Here is a 22,869-nt window from a genome sequence, read left to right on the forward strand (position 1 = left end):
CAAGCTAATTATTCCAGCCTTTAATTATTCCATCCGACTGCCGTTGAGATCTCTTAAAGACGGCTGGATTAGTGGATTTGGAGTATTAGCTTGGAGGGTTGGCAGACCTCTGCACCGTGATTCAGGGGGCTGAGAAACACATCTTCAAAAGGTACCTTGAGCAGCACCTTCACAGGATCATTACACTGGATAAATCCTTGTTAAGTTGCTTAAAAGCGTGTAAAGGTGAGCCATGTTTAGGCGCAGACACATTTGAGGGAGGAGGCTAACTAAATGTGACTTCACCATTGAAACAGTGACACAGTTTAAGCCACTTTGGAAGGAATTGTTTACAAGGTACTTAAAGGGATTATGTCAACTTGGGTCAACATCAAGGCCTGAGGAAAACTTCAGGAGTGAATACTTTTTTTTTTTTCTTTTTTTACCAGATTGACAATCTAAATAAGCACACTTTACACACTGCTACGTCATGGTCTGTATTCAAAGGAATCATTTAAGACACACTTTTTTTTTTAAATCTAATGACTAGTGCTGTCAGTTAAACGCGTTATTAACGGCGTTAACGCAAACCCATTTTAACAACGTCAATTTTTTTTTATGGCAAGATTAACGTTCTTTTTGGCCAAGCAAACTTTGTAGTTTTTTTCCCACATGCTGTTGCAACAAAAAGTAACGTTAGAAAAACTACAACACCACACCGGATCTGGCTAGAGGCCAAAATGGATGCCAATAAGATTCTGAATGGAAAGTTTACTTTTAAAAAGTTGCCAAATGGTTCCATTGACAAGACCAAAGTGATCTGTGGCTTTTGTGGTTGTGAACTGAGCTATCGTCGCAGCACGTCCAGTCTGAAATACCACTTGATGGCCAAGCACACAGCTGATGGCCAATTCTCCGCCCCCTCGTCAAAGCCAGGCGACAAAAGCACAAAGCAAGCCGATCCACGTTTCCATGTTGATAAGAGCATTAAAATGAGAAAAAAATAATGGGACAAAAACAAATCAAGAGACATTTAGAATAGATAAAAATGTGCGATTAATTGCGAGTTAACTATGACATTAATGCGATTAAATATTTGAATCGTTTGACAGCACTACTGATTTAAATCACTCTTTATTTCAACTAATGTACACCTTTGATTCAGATTTGGCAGGCTAAGGTTCACACACTTGGCTAAATCCACACTGAAGTTTACCACTATTGAAAATCAATTGCTACATTTTGAGTGCACGCATCGTGACGTTTTCGAGTTGACTGTCAAGTTAAACTATTCTTTGCTCATGCTCGTTAAAGATTGCTACCCATCAGCCAGCTACCCCTCCTTTGAACTCCCTCCCTCTTGAGTCCAAAATGAGAGCAGCTCGTCCCGCGGCTGACAACAGAGATGTTTTGAAAGCAGGTCGGGAAAGGTTAGAGCAAGAAACATGGAGTGAGGCAGTGCAAAAGACAAAAAGAATCTTGCTTTTTAATTATTTTATTAGGAGCCTTGATGCTATTAAATGCCCCAGATACATTCACCCTATATTTCTCAATTAGACTTGACAGTTGCTGCATTACCAACAATAAATATAGCAATGGGCTTTGCCTTAGGCAAGGAAGGACCCCTAACTATGACCCTCATATTTAATGATGAAAACAAGCAAGCGCACACTCTGCCTCGCTCAAGCACATGCATGTGCATATCCATGCATGTGCGCCACACACACACACACACCCTCTGAGCTCCTTATTACACAAGCACATTAGAGGCCTGTAAAACAGCATCTCTAGGGTTTACACTTGCATTACGGATACTAAGGTGTACACATAAAAGTACACCTTTACACATTTAAAGGGCAGTAAGTCATTGTAAATTTTACGAATAAGGCAGCACAAAAATATGAAGATTATGTGTTGCCTTAAAAATGTATTTCACACAGCAGCGTCTTTGCCTTTAATTCAAAAATATTTTCAGTTTCTGTTTTTGGGATGTCCCCAGAGAATGAAGCTTAATTTGAAGCAGACATTGATGTTTTCATTGATGTTGTCAATAAGTTGTTAACATGGGAATCTTTAAAATCCATCCCATGTGATGACAAACAGAGATCACACTTGTGGTTTGAGATGAGATCAAAACAAGGGCCGCTAGCAAAGATGTTTTCAATGACAATTTTCCAGAAAAACAATGCAGACCAAGTACAAAACAATGACACGATGTCAGGTGGAAACAGACTTCTTTACTGGATAGACATTTTGACATTCAGTAATTTACAGTACTGTCAACCTGCCGGAAAAAGACTTGACAGGGCTTTAAATGGGCAAATGGATCATACAGACAATTAAAGGTCCCATGGCATGACAATTTCACTTTATGAGGTTTTTTAACATCAATATGTGTTCCCCCAGCCTGCCTATGGTCCCCCAGTGGCTAGAAATGGTGATAGGTGTAAACCGAGCCCTGGGTATCCTGCTCTGCCTTTGAGAAAATGAAAGCTCAGATGGGCCGATCTGGAATCTTCTCCTTATGAGGTCATAAGGAGCAAGGTTACCTCCCCTTTCTCTGCTTTGGCCACCCAGAGAATTTGGCCCACCCATGAGAGAGAGAGAGACATCATGGCTTGAAAACGAGCAAAGTGGCAGTTGGTCAAGCCCACACCCCCACCCTCCACCTTGCCACCCCCCCTCTCTCCTCCTCAATAGCTACAGACACAGAAATGGCACATCCTAAGGAAAGCTCATTGTGGGACTGGTTCTAGTGGTTGTAATTCTGCACCAAGGCTGAATTTCGGGAAAGAGACTTCAGATACAGTATTAGGGGACCACTAAGGTCTATATAAAAGAGACTTCAGATACAGTATTAGGGGACCACTAAGGTCTATATAAAAGAGACTTCAGATACAGTATTAGGGGACCACTAAGGTCTATATAAAAGCATCCAAAGAGCACCATGTCATGGGACCTTTAAAAGGCAAAACTAGTTGCAGATCATTTTAACATCGACCGTTGAGCCAAAATTGACGATCGTGAGCGACAAAAGACAAACGGTAAACAAAGGTCTTTTGCATTGTCCCTACAGCTCTTTGTGATTTACATTAATAGTTTACATATTGTTTACATATCAACAAATATCTCTCACAGAATGGCAGCTCTGGGTGGAGTGTTGTGAACCCAACCCTCTGTGGTTTAACTGCTTAAAGCCAGGAGTCATTGGCTTAATAACATTAACAATACTAGGTATTGTTAGGTTGGGCTGGCAGACTGTACGGTTTCTGTCAAAGTTTGGAGTTTCTCTTCAAAATAAAGGCCCTTTACTGTGAGATGGCAGCAAGACAAACAATCATCTTTTTAAGTCTGATCCCACAAAAGTGTGTGACATGAGCACAATGTTCATGTGTCTGCTATTTTCACTTAATCGTCACATCCCTTGCTTGTATCTACACCATAATTTCTGGGTTTTAAAGTCTGGGCTCATTTCAGAAATTGCGTGGGAGTTTTGTTGTATAAGGTTTTTTGTTCATAGCATGTTGCGGTGTCTGGACATCTTCTTCTAAACTTCTACAACAAAAGTGGCTTCTCACTAAAACTAAAATAAAGAAGTGAACGGACTGAGAGGCAACCATTTCAAAATCAAACAACGTGGAATTTACAGAGCCTGTGTGCAATAAGCCCACTGTGAGTCTCACTATACAGTACAGCACATTTCACGAATGTAAGTCTGTGCATACTCATATACAGGTACACAATGGCTGACACAAAAACACGCGCACGCACACGCACGCACACACACACACACACACACACACACACACACACACACACACACACACACACACACACACACACACACACACACACTCCCACAGGCAACTCTCCAGGCATGTCATTAAGCTAGAGAGTACTAGAGTTTCCCGTTGGCAAAGGCTCCCTCTTGGAACTGAGGGATGAAGCTCTTGAAGTACGCCCTGGGTGAGAAAGAGAGGGAGGACAGAGGAGAGAGAGAGAGAAAGAGAGAGAGAGAGAGAGAGTGGGGGAGGAGGGGAGAGAGAGGGAGGAGGGGAGAGAGAGAGCGAGAGAGAGAGAGAGAAAGAGTACAGCTTATAAAACATCAAAATATGACAATGATTGTGTTTCAACTGCTTCAAAGCCTCTAACAAATTCACTGGGTCAGTCCCAGCGCCAGCATGGAACACGGTGCAGATGAAAGGCAGAATGTGTTTTCTTGTTAAATTACAACTGTGCATGAGATATCTACTCTCTATGTGTTAACGCGCTTGAGGGAAACACAGGAGACACAAAAAAATCAAACGGCGTAAAAAAAAAAAAACAGCAGTCCACAAGGTATTTAGCCACAGGTGGTGTGTTCAGGTTTGAATTCAAACAAAATAGCTCAACACTTTTGGAAATGAGCTTAGTCGCTTTCTTGCAGACAGTCAGATCACTCTCATATCTGTTGGTTCAATAGGTTGGTTAGCTTAGCATCTGGAAGACTGGATGTAGTGAGAATCAGCTAACCTGTTCTGTCCAAAGGTTACAAAATCTGCCTCAGATGTGGATCAGTTGTGGTTTTACGAGGAATTATGTATGACTATTTCTTGGCCAGGCCAGTGAGATACTGAAAAAGTTCAAGCTAGTGGTCTGCCTCCAAAGTCAATTGATAGAAAACTGAGGCCAAGGTTGAAAAATACGGTAATTTTCCTTTAAACAATATTTGCTGAGCCAAAGCTCTCGTGATTGAATCCAGAAGCTAACAGTTAGGAATCCAAATAGGTTTGCAGATCTTTTTGTGTGGAGACATTAAGATGTATTCAGTAAAGAAAAAAGTACATGGATAACCAGAGTAAAACTGATTATGTATTGTATTATCATATAGAAGGTGCAGACCTTCTGTAGTCACTCAAACCTTTCAAATATTTACAGCAATTATTAACCTTTAACATGCAAAAAGCAAACAGTTGTCAGGCTGCAGCTGATGCCTGTAGATTTACTCTTTCATACCAGTTTATGTTTATTGAAGGCGGAAACAAATCTGGGAATATCAAGAAATGGCCTGTGTGTAGTGCAACAATATGGTCTTATTGTATCATATATCTAATGACTTTCATCATGATAAATGACTGCCAGAAACTGGGCTTTCTAATGGATCTAATGAGGAGGATCTACTCACTTCGCCCTCTTTGCCATCTCATTGCCGTCCCAGCGAGGGCTGTAGGGGTACGACACCTGCACCTGAGAATAGAGCTGGCCGCTGTTGGTGAAGTGGTACACAGACTGGAAGGTGAGGGTGGGCTGGTCCCTCGGGAAGTACAGCGGAAGATCCACTACGAGGAGCCGAGGGACACAGAGAGAGGAATGTGTTAAGTAGAACGAGAAAAATAGGGATCATAAGGTAACCGCATCAGATGTGATCCAGGCGGATCAGAAACAGACCCCAGTATAAATGTGTGTGTTTTGTGATGCTCCTACCGTGTACTAGAAAGCAAAAGTCCTTCCACATTAGCAGGAGAGTGAGTTTTGTGAATCCCTCAGCATCATACTCCACTACGCCCCTGCAATACACACATGCTCATTCACACCAACGGTTTTTTTAAAAAAAAAAAAAAAAAAAAGACAAAACAGTGCCAAATGAATGGCTGCTGACATCAGTGGAGGATGTGGTCCTCTCTAGTTGACTCACATTCCAAAGTGGCTGAGGAAGGCAGCGATGTACTCTCTCCTCTTGTGATAGCCTTGGATGACATACTGCACCTAAAGAGAACAAGTAAAAGGTTAAGTACACACAATGGAATTGGCAAAACAGCATTTGAATCAATCAATATAGATAACCCTCCGGAAAAACCCCCAACAAAGAAACAAAATCTAAATGGTTTGTGTATTTGTGGCATTTATCTGACTCAACAGTAAAAGGGTATCTGCTGCACATAGAACATTTATATTTACATATAAGATTAATTTAAAGACCAAAATCAAGAGATACATATCTGTTGGACCACAGAGATGCAGGGGGAAATTGGCTGTAAATGAGCTGCATAATATAAAGCAAAGTAGTTGTTTAAGGTTGTGACTTCCAAATAGGTTGTTCCAGTGGTGCCACAAGCCAAATAATTGTAAAAAGACTCCAGAATTATGATACTATTATGAATTCAAATCTAAAGCGTGGCACACCCAGAACTGAGATTGCAAAACGTATATCAATATGTGACAAAGGTCTGTGCTGTGAGTTCACCAAGTTGACTGCAGTGGTGCCTGGATACAGGCCAATGTTTATTTTGCAGGACAGGTTATTATATTGCCCTATATAATATACATAACATTAACCAGGACAAGCATTGCAGCGTGTAGGTGAAAGGGTAACAGATATAATTTGTATCACACCTCATTACAAACAAAACCTGAAGAATACCATATCATATGAGTTTGTATAAAGTTCTAATAATCTACGCCCCTACTTCTGACGCTGTTTCTCAGACCACACCCATCTTCACACTTGGCCTTCATTACACCTTTGCACAGTTGTGACATATTGCAGGGGCAACATTTGTCCGCAGACAGACAGACAGTGAAACACCAGGCAAATCACTCAAAACTGCCTCTGTAGGAGTTCCCGCTACAACACACACACACACACACACACACACACACACACACACACACACACACACACACACACACACACACACACACACACACACACACACACACACACACACACACACACACACACACACACACACACACACACACACCTGGTAAACATCAACAGAAGATGAGATCACTTGAACTGGGGACGTTATTATTACATGATTATAGGTCTTAGACCTCTGGCCTAGAAGAATAACCTTGCAGCAACAGAATGTATGCATACCCTGTGTAATGAACAGCATATTGTTTTGAATCTCATCAAGTGCATTCCCCCTTTTTTCCCCCTCAGCACATGTCCTGTACACATGGTTTTAGGGTGCGTCTGGCCCTGAATTGAACCTTTACAGGCCGAAGTACCTCTCAGTCTGTGTACAGCGGACCAACCCAGAATGTAAACAATGCCTTGGCCTGTAGAGAGATTAAGAGAGGTGGACTTTTTAATGGTTGCTTTCACTTTAAAACCAGATGGCTCGGAGCACAAAAGTGGCATTACATGCAATCTTTGTGCAGGCGAATTTAAATGTCACAGTACAAAGTACAACGTCTTTAGCTTACCACTTGACAGCCAAATAAGCTGGTGTTAAAAGCTCTACCATAGAGTTTGTCAAATGTAACAAGAAAAGACTGTCTCCTCAAGGTACTGTGTTCATTTTAATAAAAAAAAAAATTCTATTCAAGGCAACATTTTTACATGGAGCTATACTTAATTTACAGGTTTATGTTTAAATTTTGTTTTGTTTTTTTACAATTTTTGATCAAATACAGTAAAATATTTTAGCACAGCAGGGTAGATTACAAGAGATTTTTCAGAACAATATCCGTTTCATTTTCTCTGCTGTCCATTTGTCTTTTTCAAACATAAAGACAACAGGAACTTAATACAGTTTGGGAGAGGTAAGGTGTACAGTGCAGGGTGTTTACATGAAACAAAGGTTGGTAAGACCGGGGAGGACTTCAAAGAAACTTAAAACTTACAAATCATATTATTGACAGAAAGAAAACTAAAGGGAAATTTTCAAACAACATTACAGTCATTTTTTCAGGGTCCTTTAAAAATTGAAACATTACTCATATATTCGATATCTCAACGATGTCTGGCCGTAAGTGCTTTACACGTGTGACCCACTTAGTCTAGAATTTAATGAAAATATTTTTTTCTGAAGACGAAGAGAGAAGGTTATCCTCTCCATAACACAGATGCAATTTACTATATCTATCCTCTCCTGTATTGTGGGGGTTTCAGGAAGCACAATGCCTTGTCAGTGCTTTTTTACCAGCGGATGTCAAAATACAAAACAAACACTCATCAGACTGTCTCGCAAGGCAATTCAGCATTTCCTAAAAAATAATGTGGGAACCTGCAGGGGTATATCAATGTGAAGTATGCTTTTCAATGTTGTAGGGTGTTATGACTGGGCACTCCCAAAATATATGCCAGTGGTTGGCCTCCTGAAGCCCATCCTTTCAATTTTGTATTCATCTCATGAGCTACATGCATGTTAAGCAAACTTGTGCATTACATTAGAAAATGAAAAAAACGCTGCAGTGCTCGTTTTAAGGTAGGTTGTCTGTGTAGTGCACTGAGTGTAAAGCAACAGGGTCCAAAATCAGCACCATCTACCTGCCAAAGGCTGGTAAAATATGCAACTGGCTGGTAGATTTGCTTCACTCACCAGCCGAAAAACTATGGTAATACATTAAGTGGCTGGTTAAATTTGAACATTCACTAGCCATTTGGTTGGTGGACCAAAATAGTTAATTTTGGACCCTGAACTAAATTACTTTCCAGCAATGGTATTTTAAACACACTCAACACAGAAAGGACACAGCTGGCCTTCTTGCTTAGAGGTGACAGGTTTTCCCAAATCTAGAGCAGCATACAAAAACCACAAGTGAATGGAATGAGCTGGAATTTGAACCAAAATACAATCAATCACATGATTTATCCAACACATGAACATAAGAACAGGTTCTCTTCATGTGAGCACATAACCAACATGTCTTTAGCGTGTGTCGGCAGGTGTGATTAGGTTTTCTTTTTAAGTCCAAAGAGGAACAGCTCAGGGCTTGCTTGAGTGAGAAAGCCTGCAGTCAGCAGCCAGCCATGAAGGTGACCTGCTCCATTCACCTAGCAAGACTAAGGTTATATATCACTGCACCTGGGCAATGCCGGCGAAGCTCAGATTACTGAACGACACAGAAAAAAAACTGCTGCAGAATTCCCTCAGTCTATAATTTAGACATGCACACTATTTCATCAAAGGGGCATGAAGAAAATCAGCAATGTTAAATCCATTTCACCACACCAGTGGGAATATTGTTAAGTTAAACATAGAGTTATGTTCCGATAGCCGATTACATTTTGAATCCAGTACCCTGTTGGTGAAATATCTGGATTTGCTGAGCTCCGAGGCTAACAAGTCTCCTATCAAAAAAAATTCTCTCCATATTCTTAGTAGCGAAGAGTAATGTACAATACATTCAGGTAGCAGGCCTGCACTGACCCTTACTATGGCACGTTAAAATGACAGACATCATCAGTGTCAGATTATTGTATTAGCGGAGGCTAATAAACGTTAATTCAGTAACAGCTATATGATACTTTTAGCTGCTTTTGGTTAATGCTATCCTGCAAGATGGTGTCTGCATTATGCCAAAGACTGTTTGTAAGGGGAAAGAAACATCACTCTGTCACAACACTGAACGATCGGCATTAGAAAACGTTTTTGTAGCTTAAGACGATCTAGCGTGGCGAGTCTTCTCTGGAGAAAGTTTTGAGCTGATCAACTCACATCAATTTCAGGAGAATTTCCAAGCTACACTCTTATGAAAATGACAACATTTGAGGATTATCAACTGAAAATTCATAAATCAGGATCTCCAAACATATTTTTGGTTAAACTCACAATACGATATTATGATGTATTATGATATTCCCATGATAGATTCTGATAGAGTCGAGCTGGTGACTCGACTACAACACTGGCTCCAGCAGTGCAAGAATAATGTGATATTAGTGCCAGTGCATCTATAATGCATAATAAAAGTCCGTATTGCAATATATTGCTGTTCCTGATTATTTGTCCCAGCCCTAAGCAGTCAAAAACATGTAGGGAAATAGTGAGGTTCATTTGAGGACAGGATACATCATAAATAAAGCTGGAGACAGTATTGCCTTACCCGCTGCATGGTTGTGATTACTCATCAATGTACTGTATGAATGACGGCATTTTGTGAAAGGGGAAAGTAGTAATCTCTCATACACAGTTGTGTGTGTGACGGGTCTCATATCTGCAAGAGCTCTTAAACACAGACTGCCATTGTGACTCAGCCTCCTGTTCAATTATGTTTACATGGGACAGTGGAGGCGGAAATTGAGCTTTCTTAAAAGCTGCAAGGCCACATACTCAATAAGCTGTGTGTCTAGTTGCACTGTGTGTGTGTGTGTGTGTGTGTGTGTGTGTGTGTGTGCGTGTGCGTGCGTGCGTACGTGTGTGGGTGCGTGTAGGTGAGAGTGTGTATGTGTGTTTGTGTGTGTGTTGTGGTGTGTGTGTTTTTCAAGGGAACTGTGGATCACTGAACTTTCACACCCATACTGAGAAAGGATTTCCTGCCCCCACTGTCACGGTGACTTGCAGCCAAGTCTTTCTATTGGCTGCCTCGAGGTTTGAGTGATGCAAGACAGGTGATCTTGCTCTGCAGGTATTCAAACCTGCCTGCACCCATGACTCCCTCGCCTGCTCATCCATTTGTTGCGTTTGTGCATTTGTCTGTGGGGAGTGTGACGCAATTGCGCCGGAAGTGCTTCCTGCTGTGTGATTAAGAAATCTCTTCTCTCTCTGTCACATAAACATTTACACCACCCCCAGCTTTTATGTTATAAAGAGTGACTGAACTGATAACTGACTATAAATACATTTTAAACATTGATTTCTTTTGGTTATCTGATCAAATCCATGTGGGCATCAAAAATTCAAATACGATAGAAAAATCTTACAGGAAAAATAATTAGTAAAAGAAACTTTTTGGGATTTGGGAAAAACAGATCTCAGACCTTGCAGACTACTTGACATTTATGAATAATAAAATGCAGTGTTTATTAAGATAATGACAGGAGTAAGGAGACATAGTATAATTCAAATTGACTTGGCCACAGTAGAAATGTCACATGGAACACTACTACCACTGTCTACAGTATACTGCACATATCAGACCTCCAGCTGTTTATTACCAGCCGCAACAGCGTTCTATTGCTTCCATGCAGAATTAGAATGCTTCTCAAAGGGATACGATCACAGTGGAGCTCATTGGGAAGCTATAACAGAAACGAAGCAAGGCAATATAAAGTAAGTCTCTAAACCGCAGCATTCCGGATATATTCCAAAAATAGCAAATAGAGTACTTTGATGTCATTCATGGCCTCGCCGATAGTTAAAGGCAACCAGATAAACTGATACACAAAACATCCAATGTGTGGGGCGTTTAAGGAAGGGCGACAAAGCGAGAACGGAAAGAAACGGAAATGGTTTACAGAGGCGCTGGATTATTTACACAATATTATCATATGTGTTAACATGATATCAGTATTTAATTTTTTAATATCACGGTTATCACAGGTTCTACAAGATCTTGTGGACTCATTTGTTCGCAAAAGCTGTTGAAGACTAAAAAAATCCATTTACCACACTCGATCAGAGGCAAACACCACTGAGACCTTTAAATCAAGACTAAAAAACAAATCTTTTTTCACTTGCTTTCAGTTGAATAATTCAACCCTGAATGTAACAACTGCAATTTCCTAAGTATTGTTTCTTTTGTATTTTGTTTCAATGTGTTACAGTCTATCTTTCTGTAAGGTGTACTATGCACTTGTAAAGTGTGCTGTGACACTAAATAAGCGTACTTACTTAATTGCAGTGTTATTGTTCTGCTATACAAGTGAGATCCCACCACAGTATATGGGGCCTGTTTACTTAGTGATCACAGTGGCAGAAACAACCTGTTGTTTACTCTTGAGTTGTTGCTGTATACTAAAGGGTCCAACGGCCAGACAATGACTACGATTGTTTTGGCTGACTGTGCTTCTCCTCCTACTGTCTACTTTGCATGTGTAAAAATGTAATGTAATGAGAATGCCAGCAATGGGAATACATACTGTATGTACCAGCTGTAAATGTAAATGTAAATGTTGGGATTGGTTTGATCGTTATCTTGATAACACATCTGGATACAGACATAAGGTGTGAACTGGTCCCTTGAAAAAACACACAAGAGAATAGCAATAAATAAATAAATACACAATAAAACACACAATAAAAGGAAACCTGAACATTTGTAAAAGTAGCTGGAGCAGACACTTGGCACATTTAATTATTAATTCCTCTCCACTTCTCTCTCATAGGCCAATTTCCTACCTGACAAAAAAACACTGCCGGCTAAGGATGATTTCATTGATTGAAAGCAACTAATTCCTTATCTTGTGAGTTGATCACATCTGTATGTACATAGGTGGTGACTGAAACCCCTCAGGGCCTATTAGCTTCTGGAGCTGATTTTCATGAGTAATCTTTTTTTAATGATACAATGCCAGGTGCTGCCACAACCCTAGTCCCAGTCCCAGCTGTGTGCACAGTATGTGGCAATAAAGTTGTGTCAATACAAACACAGCATCTGGAATACGTGGGAGTAAATGACTGATGGTTTTACAAGAACAAAATGAAAAAGAAAAAGAATGATGTCTTTTATTTGTCATTCTCGGGCCTCAGTCGATAAATCTTACAAACAATGACAGATACAGAGAAGCCAAATACCGCTTTGTGTTTCTCCTTACACTTTCAGCATCTGTCTTCCTCTGATGAATCTACTTACAATATCTGCTTACTATGACAAAATGGTTACTTCTTTTGACTGGAAGGGACTCCAAAGAACGACCAATGCCACTTCCGCCACACAACTGAGCCACATTTCCGAAATTGAACATGAGGCATTGCTAATCGCTACTTCATGCTGTCAAAGGGTCCATTTTTCTTTTAGTACCTGTATGCTTGACCACAACAAATGATAAATACAATTTTGAGATCCAAGAATAACATTTGTTTTAGGATGACCAATAACAGCCTGAACAATATGGACCAAGAGGATTGCTAGCCTCAGATAAGAGTTTAAATGTCTGTTTTAATGGTAATAGTACACTACACCTATCACTGTCTATTAGCTGTATCTATGTAGATACTGTTGAAGCCCTATTAGGGCCCTATTTTAACGATCTGAAATGCAAGTACCAAACGTGAAAAACAAGTAGCTTTGTGGGCGGATCTCGGGCGCTGTTGCTATTATGCTTGCGGGATAAATGACTCTTGCGCCTTGGTCTGAAGTAGCTAGGCGTGGTTTGGGCGTAACGTGCAATAAACCAATCAGAGCGTCATCTTACATTCCCTTTAAGAGCAGGCGCGCTTGTTCCATGGCCGATTGCTATTATGACGGTGGATTTGCCTGGCGCACGCCAGCGGGAGCTGTCCGAGATGCGGCAAAGTAATAAATGCCCGTCTTGGCCGGGTGGTGATGTTGCTGCGGCGTCTCGGGCGTATCTCTTCAAGTCTGGAGAGGATTGCTGCAGCCATGGAGCCTCCAAACGCACCACCTGCACCTGTTGTGCACCTAATATTTCCTCAGTTATGTCATCCACACATCCATGATTCATGGAAATGTTGTGTAAAACACAACAAGCCACAAAGAATGCTGCGACTTTTTGAGGACTGTACTGTAAAGTTCCTCCTGATCTATCCAAACACCTGAAGTGCATTTTCAGTAATATTTTTCTTTGTAATTATGGCTTTGCAAAAATGGGAACTGCTGCGTCCGTTTAGATGAGAGAAGTGTATGCGCGTTGTGCACACGCTACATTATGGCCAAGCATGCGGCCCTAAAATAGCATCTGAATAACGCACCACTGACTTTAGACTAGCGACACTGACATTAGACCAGGTTTTTCCTGGTCTGTGGCGGAATTGTTTTTGAAACTGCAAAATAGCACCAGGGAACGTTTGCGCCTGAACACGCCTCCTCCTTTCGCTCTAACCGCCCCCAGGAGCGCAAATACATTCCCTAATTTACTGACGTGCGTCTGTGGAGGGAAAAGTCCGCTGTGCGTAGGTTGCAAAATAGGAATCATACATGCGTCGGTGTACAAAGGCAATTGCGCAAGTGGGCCCTTAAACTGATTAGGATGATCAGAAAGCTGTCAAACCTAATGAGCCTAATGAGAAACTACTAATTGATGTTGTCTTGCCCATTCCGAGTGGCTCAGTAAGACATCTGGGAAACAGTTCAGTCTAGTTATCAGGCTATGAACAGGGGAATCCAGATCTGTTGTTGTGGTAACGTTACTAGAACGTTTCATTTTAAAAAGCTACAAACAACCGTGTCTTTCCTCACACATTTTCCACCTACACTGTTGAATACAAAAAGCTTCCACACATTACTTCTCACTTTCAGATGGTTTTGCATCATGATAATTCATTCACAGCTTGCATGTGAATGGGCATGAAATTGATCAGAGTCATAGCATTTTACAAATCTCCCCCACTGGAGTGCAAAGCCAGCTGTGACTACACCATGAAAATTTTGAATTTGGACAGATCACTGCTAAGGCTAACACACTTATGCTGTTACATTTTAACAACAGCAATTGGCCAGCATGCAGCACATAGTGCTGGTTAAACTTTGCATACTGCAATAAATCAATGGCCCTGAATGAAATCAATAAGAAGGATGTGTGTTAGAGGCAGTATACTTTATTAGAAATGTGTACTTGCTCTTTCAAGTAGTATTGGTGACATTATGAACAAGACTCCTCCTTCCTTGTGGAACACTGTCTTTATCTGCTATTGATAAAGCTGCTTTTCAACATGTCTTTCACATGTTGTCGACTTAAACACCCAGAGACATAGAGGCCAGTCAGGGACACAAGTGTTCCAGTCACCCTGAGTATGCTTTTCAGAGACCAGGTGAACAGGAAGAGATGGAAGGTATCCGTGTGCATTGTGTGTGTGTGCGTGTGTGTGTTGGTAGCGGGGGATGGGCATTTCTCCTGAGGGAAATGACATCACATCGTGTCTACACTGCATCTACCTGTCAACCTGCGGAGGCCAAGGAGTGCTCAAACATCCTGTGGAGGTTGGCCAGTACGCCCACGTCGTTGGCAGATGCCAGACACACGTGCATGAATGCCCATACACACATTAACACACACACACACACACACACACACACACACACACACACACACACACACACACACACACACACACACACACACACACACACACACACACACACACACACACACAGATGGACACATCAACATACACACAACACACAAAGCACATCTAACCATGCTGTATAAAAGTAAAATGAGTTTAACCAAACGCTGTTACCTTGTTGTTGAGTATCTGGCACACTTGAGGGACGTAGTCAATTAGGCATCCGCCACTGGGGAATGCTGGGATTTGAAGTGCTAAGGAATCTCCCAGAGCACTGATTGAATAAAAAAAGACAACAGTTAGTCGGTAAATGTATGCACATATAAATATACATATTTAGGTTACACTCAACATAAAGTTACTACCATGTTCTCTGTGCCACCACAACAATCTTTAGGACAATTCAAAGGGGTGATAGAATGATTATATAGGGTATTTTACACTGTTCCTTAAGATCTCCTAATGGGGTACAGTATGTAACATTGGTTGGGCTGAAAATTGCCCGAATGCTATTTTATTAGGCCCTTCACTACCCTGTGAATATGGCTCTATTTGGAACAAGAGCTTTTCTTCCAAATATGGTATGCTCATGAATATTCAGAATGAGCTACGTGCTGATTGGTTTGAGCAAACTACATAGAAACACATGGGAGACTCGACAGCAGGTCTCATTGCAAAGGTATACATTGTTTGTCGGGCTATTATTACAGTTTTCTAACTGCTCTTTAATGTTTTATGTAAAGCACTTTGAATTGCCCTGTTGCTGAAATGTGCTATATAAATAAAGCTGCCTTGCCTTGCCTATTAAATTCACTTCTGAGACTTTTTTAAGCGAGAAATCAACTATATAAAGCTCAAATATGGGACGTTTTACGAAAATTTATTGAGTCTGTATTTCACTTGAGATAACTGTAACACCAGACTGTAGCTACCGTTGTCTGAAAAACAGCACAGACTGAGCCTCGTGCTGCATTCAAAGAAATTGTAAAATACCCTTTTCCCAGCCAGTGTTTTTTTTTTTTTTTTTGTCGTTAACAGGAATTTACTGGTGAAATAAGATATTGTTATAAGTTATTGTTATTACATTTTTAATAAATCATTACATTTTATATATATATATATATATATATATATATATCATTCTTTCAATTCAGGCAACATTTTAAATGTTTTGTTTTAGCACTGGGAAATATGAAATCTATTTTCGATGTGTTTTCCCATAACTTTGGTAATTTTACATATGTTTAAAAATATTGAAATTTATCAATATCGAAATATTCATTATCGATATCGCAATATCAAATATTTTTCAATATCGTGCACCCCTAATAACTAGCTATATTTACAGTTTGAATTTTGTCCCGCCACTTATACAACATATCTCTAAAGGTCTTATAAAGCTAACAACGGTGTCCGATTTCAAGTTAATGAATTTTTGTGAAGATTAGGGCTTTCGTTATCTATGACTGTCCCTTCAATCCTAGCTATGTGTGGCTAGCTACAAATCACAGATAGTTAGCTTCATTTTTGGCGTAATTTCTGTATATTCACAGTTTGAATTCCATCACGCCACTTATACAACATCTCCCTAAAGGTCTTATAAAGCTAACAACGGTGTCCGATTTCAAGTTAATGATTTTTTGTGAACAGTGGGGGTTTTGTTAGCTATGACTGTCCCTTCAATCCTAGCTATGTGTAGCTAGCTACAAATCAGGGATAGTTAGCTTCATTTACCACATGTGTATATTTACAGTTTGAATTTCGTCACGCCACTTATACAAAATCTCCCTAAATGTCTTATAAAGCTAACAACGGTGTCCGATTTCAAATTAATGAATTTTTGTGAACAGTGGGGGTTTCGTTAGCTATGACTGTCCCTTCAATCCTAGCTATGTGTAGCTAGCTACAAATCACGGATAGTTAGCTTCATTTTTGGCGTAATTTCTGTATATTTACAATTTGAATTTCATCACGCCACTTATACAACATCTCCCTAAATGTCTTATGAAGTTAACAACGGTGTCCGATTTCAAATTAATGAATTTTTGTGAACAGTGGGGGTTTCATTAGCTATGACTCTCCCTTCAATCCTAGCTATGTGTAGCTAGCTACAAATCATGGATAGTTAGCTTCATTTTGGCGTAATTTCGTTGGGATTCGCCCGTTTTCAGCGGCAGTTTCAAAATATGAAATTTTCATAGTAAAGGGGTGTCAGTGGGACTTTGAGCTTCTATGTATGTCCTATTTACCCACCTAACTGTCGTTATTCAACTATGACAGGGTAAAATCGGTTTTGCATTCTATCGCCCCTTTCAGTGATGTTGTGGAATTAAAAAATAAAAGGAGTGACTCATGCCTGTGGCATCCTCCTTATTCTCCTTGACTCGTTCAGTTATTCTTTTGACATCCTCCTGATTCAATCCTGCAGCACAGCTCCATTAGTGATTAGTGCATGCTTATTTAATCAGGAAATCTGCTGCTGCAGCTCCCTAATGACTAACCAACCGAAATAGTCACTCCCTCATCTGGGGCAAAAACAGAGGGAATACCCTCAGGACAGGTTAAAGGTCTTAAGGAACCGCTTATTGACTTTTAATGCTCATTTAAAGACACATAGAGGAGGATGTCTTCCGCTGCTTTCTATTTTTTCTATATTTTTAGCAGGACATTCGGAGGGCATTTAGAAATACTGTTATGTTAATTCAAAAGCAATGCGGTGGTGGATGCCTTTAGTTTACCAGGTTAAGCATGTATGATGCATGTAAATAGCCTACATCATGCTACATTATGTCAAATGTCAAAAATCACATATGTTGAGATGCGGCCCCTAGGGCTTGTTCATTAGTTGATCAGAAAGGCTATGATGTAAAAAATGGTAATTATATATCTCAGGTTAAAACACCACTAGAGTGAATCACAGACCAAGACCATGATCCCACCGATTCCATCACATCATCCCAGAGCCAAGTCCAAGCCACGCCTTAAGTCTTTGAGATGTGACTTCCAAGCCAAAAAAACTAGTTTATCTGGTTTATCAATGCTTGGTATGAAAACACCGCTTCTTTTTTGTAAATGGAAAGAGGGCATTTAATGTCCAGCTGCAAGTAATGATCAATAATCAGTATTAATACTATTCAGAGCCAGTTCAGTTAACTTAAAATGTTAAGGCAGTGTATAAGTAGTTTACAGTATAATGTGATGTAACTTTCCGTGATGACAGCAGTGCTAAGCGCTTATTTATTTGAAATGTCAAAAGGATACAGATTTATAGAAGGCTAGGAAGTAAGATCAGACTATGACCAAAGATAAGATCATTAAGCTTAAGGAGCATTCATACAAAACCCTTTTATTAGATATTCAAACTCCCCTCTGATGTCTTATTTAAAACAGGGGAGGTGGCAAAAATGATGTTACTATTATTTCTAAAATTTAGTATTGTTGTCAAATACAAAAACATCATAATAAACAAAAATGAAAATGAGCTCTTTAAAAAACTAAAAGCAGGAACCAGCACATATTTAAATAATTTGTGAGTTAGAATCATTTTCACGGCTGCAGGGAGGAAAACAGGCGGTACGCTGGAAACTATTCAGCTACTCATTTATGTGTACGGAACATTACATTTTGTGAGTTAAGGATAATTTCTTTAATATGAATTTAGAGTTTTCTCCATTTAATTCTGGTGCCAGCAGCTGCAACTGAAGGTGTGCATTAGGTTATGAAGACGTTGGGTAGATCCTGGTTATAAATTATTCATGACAGTTTGGTAGAGCCCCAAAAAACACAACTACAATCACTAGAGAATTTTTCAACAGTCATGGTGTATGAAAAATGATTTCCACATTTTTTTTTTTATTGTTACAAGGTTAAAGGCAGCGACTAACACCAAAGTTCTGAGAATTGCACAATGTTGAAAACTGGATAGAAAGTTTGTGGGAGTATGAAGTAAGGTGGAGCACAGCATCATGTGCTCCACCTGTCATAACCAAAAACCACAAATGTTTATGGGAAAATGATGTCTGAACAGAGGTCAGGAAAGGTCCACAACGACTGAAGTCATAGTCTTGACTGGCATAAGAAGTATATTTAGCATAAATGATGAAGGCGTTCTCGTGCTCTGTGTGGAAAATAGCTGGTTTCTAATCAGCTGCTCATTCCTCACATACAGTTTTTACTGATAGCTAAAGATAAAAATCACACCCATCCACAAAGATTGCAATATGTTATAAATCTTATACTTTAGATCACTGGTCTAAGTTTTGTCTTTTTGCAAAATGATCCTTAACTGAATATTAATACGGTCTTATTCACAGAGAAGCCATGCAAACTCTCATTAATCCATTTTCATTGTCAAAATCCTTTTCTACAGAACTCCAAAGCCACCATTTACAGTAAGCTTTGTGCACATAATTAACATTAGCCTGTGCATATTGTCGTGCACCAACAAATCGATTTAAAATGGCTTACAGCAACGAGGAGAGAAGCCTTTGAAAATGAAAAGCTAAATGATGCCCATCTATCCTCCCACAGATCTAAGAATAGCTCCATATCATTCAGATGGAAATGCGGACAGAGGCACAAAATAGATGTGTTCGTCACTCATATGTGTCAATGGCAGGCATGGGAACAAATGTGATGCAGTTTGAATTTCAATGGTTTTGCCTCTTGAACACTCTGAATTGAGGCGGACTAGACCACCAACCTTTTGTGTTAGTATCAAACAAAAGGTCTTCCAACATCCAAAACTTGACTATTTGAACAGTTGTTCCTTACTGGTCTAATCTTAGGGTCCAAATACATTTCCCTTAGACATCGGGCCATGTTCCACATATAGACCAACTTAACACCCATTTCTATCCATCCATTTACCTGTTGGTGGATTCAACCGCAAAAAAAGACCATGCTTTTATTTTACACAAAATTAAGACTTAAATACATAAATAAGTTACTCAAATATTTTAAGTAACTTACGTAAGTACTCAAGTAAGCTACAACTGCGACCTAAAGAAACAGTGTGGCAAGAGAGTGCAATTAGGGCTTAAAATCAATATTTAAAAAAAAAAATACACAAAAAACATTGCAATGGCAGTTACAACTGTTTCAGGCTAATTCAGGCTACTAAAAACATTGCTACAGCAGAGCACATAAACAGGTCTGATAAAAAAGGAACAGAGCAATAAAACAGCTGCAGAGCTGGAAGAAAAGTTGCTTTTGTCCCTGGCGAGTACTTCGCTGCATTCCACTTTTTGTGTGTTCAATGTAATTAAAACAAAGTTGGATACGTTCCGTTTCAATATTGTCAGCCTGTTGTGAAGCAGCTAGTTTCTCCCCAAGCAGCTCAAGCTGCTAAAAGGAGAAAAGACTCTGAAAAGGCCGATACCGTCAACAGACGGGCGAGGGTCACATGAGCGTCAGGGCAGGTAGCACTAGGCTACTTGTGTGCTAAAGTTGCATGTTGTAGCACAGGAAGTGGGAAATGGTACTTGGCAATAAAATTCCTAGCCTGGAAGTTTTCTGTACTTTGAAGTAAAGTTTATCTTTCGCACTCGTGAGTCAGGACCCACTCTGGATGGATCCAACCGACCAGTTGGAAATTCCAATTCTAAAACATGGTTGAAAGTAAAGCTTTCAGCCTCCACCTTCAACAGACACAACAACTTCAACTGAAAAATGCTGACTGAAGAGTACATGTGTGGGCTTGCCCCAGTGATATGATGATCAATATAATGGTATTTTACTTCAACAAAGTTGGGGGACTTACACAAAACGGATTACTTAAAAAAAAAAAAAAAAAAAAAAGGATTCAAAATGAATGCAGCTGAGGACAAGATATTCTAACATTTAGTCCCTAATATGAGTCAAGCTCAAAGGAAATGCTAGATCCTACGTTTCCCATAATGCCACCGATGGCATCTTAGACACTCCCTGCCTTGTAAATGCCCACGTCTTTGAAACTCAACACACCCGGTTTGTGACGCAGGTTTTCTGTTAACATTTTATAGTATTCAACCCAAGGAAGAGAAACCTTGTGTTACCTTGACACCATCATCTGGGTTATTTTCTCAGACTTGAAAAAGAAAACATTTTAAAAACGTAGAGCGTCGTTGCCCTTTAACCGGCAGTGGGCAGAGAGAACACTGACCACAGTGTAGGTGATCATGTTACGAAAAGGTTTGAAAGTTAAAAATGGGAATCTGTGGGCACATTATGAGTCTGGGTCATGTTTACATACATATAAATGCAAATATACTGTATATTCATATCTTAAGATAACAATAGGTACAAATGTTCCTAAAAGGGTATGTTATCTATATTATTATTCCAATGTTATCAGACTTTGTGTATGAGCTTTGTATTGCTTTAAAGTGAGCTTCCTGTGGGTGGGCTCAGAATCTAGACATAATGGTGTTTTACTTTCCAAGAGGCACCCTGAAGAGACCCCGCTCCTGTATCCCCTGGTGACATCGCTCTCAACACTACCCACACACACTGGAGTCATCTTGCAGACATGCTGCCTAACACAACCCTTCTGAGCAATGCAACCAACTGTATCAACTGTATGACATATTTACAGTAGACAGTGGTACATGCACACATGTAAACACACACACATATAGTGACAGGGCTTCCTGTGACTTCATCAACCAAAGAGATTATCCTCCGTGACTCAGGTGGATGGTGACGAAGCTCAGTTTGTTTATTTATGTGTGTTTTTGTGTGTGTTTGCGAGGGTGTGTATGACAGTGCAGTGACAGCGTGAGAGCAGTTAAAGGCTCAATTGGAAAGAGGGCAGACATGATTCATTACCAAAGTGAAAGATAAAGCCAACAAGAACTGTTTGGAGATTCAAATGTAGTTTCAAAGGAGCAACATTTCCATTTTGATTGCCTTCTTCATTTCCTAAAGCCTGGAGGGTCCTCAGAGGCCCACATATGACTCTGCTTGTTGACTGTTTGGACTAAATAACGTTCTGTTCTTCCTCTGTGGCTGGACAAAGCACCCTTGGCCTGTGGCAACAGGAGTCAGTAACCTTTCTGTTATGAGGGGAACATCCTGGCATAACAGTGCTGACTTTTTCTCAGATTCTCTATCCATCATCCATTTGGATGAAACCAGATTAATACGAGCCCCAGGCTGCAACCTTTACACACTCACACTAGTATATGATGAAGGTTGGGCAGGGCAACAGGGCAAAATGTTCTTACTGCCCACTATCACCCCTTCAACTGGCGGTAGTTGATCCATTTGGCAGAGGGGTGCTCCACATGACCCTCTGCAGGTTATATATATATATATATATATATATATATATATATATATATATATATAGACCTTTTTCACGGCAGACATGTTGACGTGTCATAGTAGGAAAAGCACAGGCGTATGCAAAACCATTACTGATGGCTGCATTCCACTTAGGAGAGGCCCTGGTATTGTGCATGCTGACTCACTGAAATAGCTTACTGGGACACTTGATGGAACTGAGCCATTGTTAAGGTTATTAATTTCAGCTGTGTTTTTCCTACTATAACAAGTCAAAAATGTCTGCTGTGAAAAAGGTCCGTTGTATATCACCGGAATACTAGCCCTACCAAAACATATTTATTGGATGTATTTCAAAAGCTACAAGTAGGGCTGGGCGATATGGAGAAAATCAAATATCACGATATTTTTGACCAAATACCTCGATATCGATACCGCAACGATATTGTAGTGTTGACTATTGGTGCTTTCACAAAATATTTACACAATGAGATTTTAGATAAATAATCATCAATAATGTGGATATAATGACTAAGTGGGTAAAGGCCAATAATAGAACAGCTAGAACAGTCTGGTAAGTTGAATGACAACTGAAATGACAACTTTACTGTAATGCAGCCTTTAAAACCAGGAAAAGATAATACTTATTCCATATTACGATATCCAAAATCTAAGACAATATCTAGTCTCATATTACGATATCAATATAATATATATATCGATATAT

General features: G+C 39.9%; 1 protein-coding gene across 2 annotated transcripts in view; it reads right to left on the reverse strand.

Moving 5' to 3' along the window:
* Positions 1-3,310: 3,310 nt before the first annotated feature.
* Positions 3,311-22,869, reverse strand: part of babam2 (BRISC and BRCA1 A complex member 2) — an 83,614-nt gene continuing 64,055 nt past the window's right edge. For both annotated transcript variants that reach the window (XM_028565101.1, XM_028565100.1), the window contains exons 8-12: positions 15,054-15,153; positions 5,654-5,724; positions 5,443-5,525; positions 5,144-5,297; positions 3,311-3,941 (exon numbers count right to left, since the gene is read on the reverse strand). In XM_028565101.1, coding sequence (XP_028420902.1) covers positions 3,878-3,941; positions 5,144-5,297; positions 5,443-5,525; positions 5,654-5,724; positions 15,054-15,153 — 472 coding nt within the window. In that variant the 3' untranslated portion in view covers positions 3,311-3,877. The remainder of the gene's footprint in view (positions 3,942-5,143; positions 5,298-5,442; positions 5,526-5,653; positions 5,725-15,053; positions 15,154-22,869) is intronic.

Source organism: Perca flavescens, chromosome 20, assembly GCF_004354835.1.
Source record: "Perca flavescens isolate YP-PL-M2 chromosome 20, PFLA_1.0, whole genome shotgun sequence".
Lineage (NCBI taxonomy): Eukaryota > Metazoa > Chordata > Actinopteri > Perciformes > Percidae > Perca > Perca flavescens.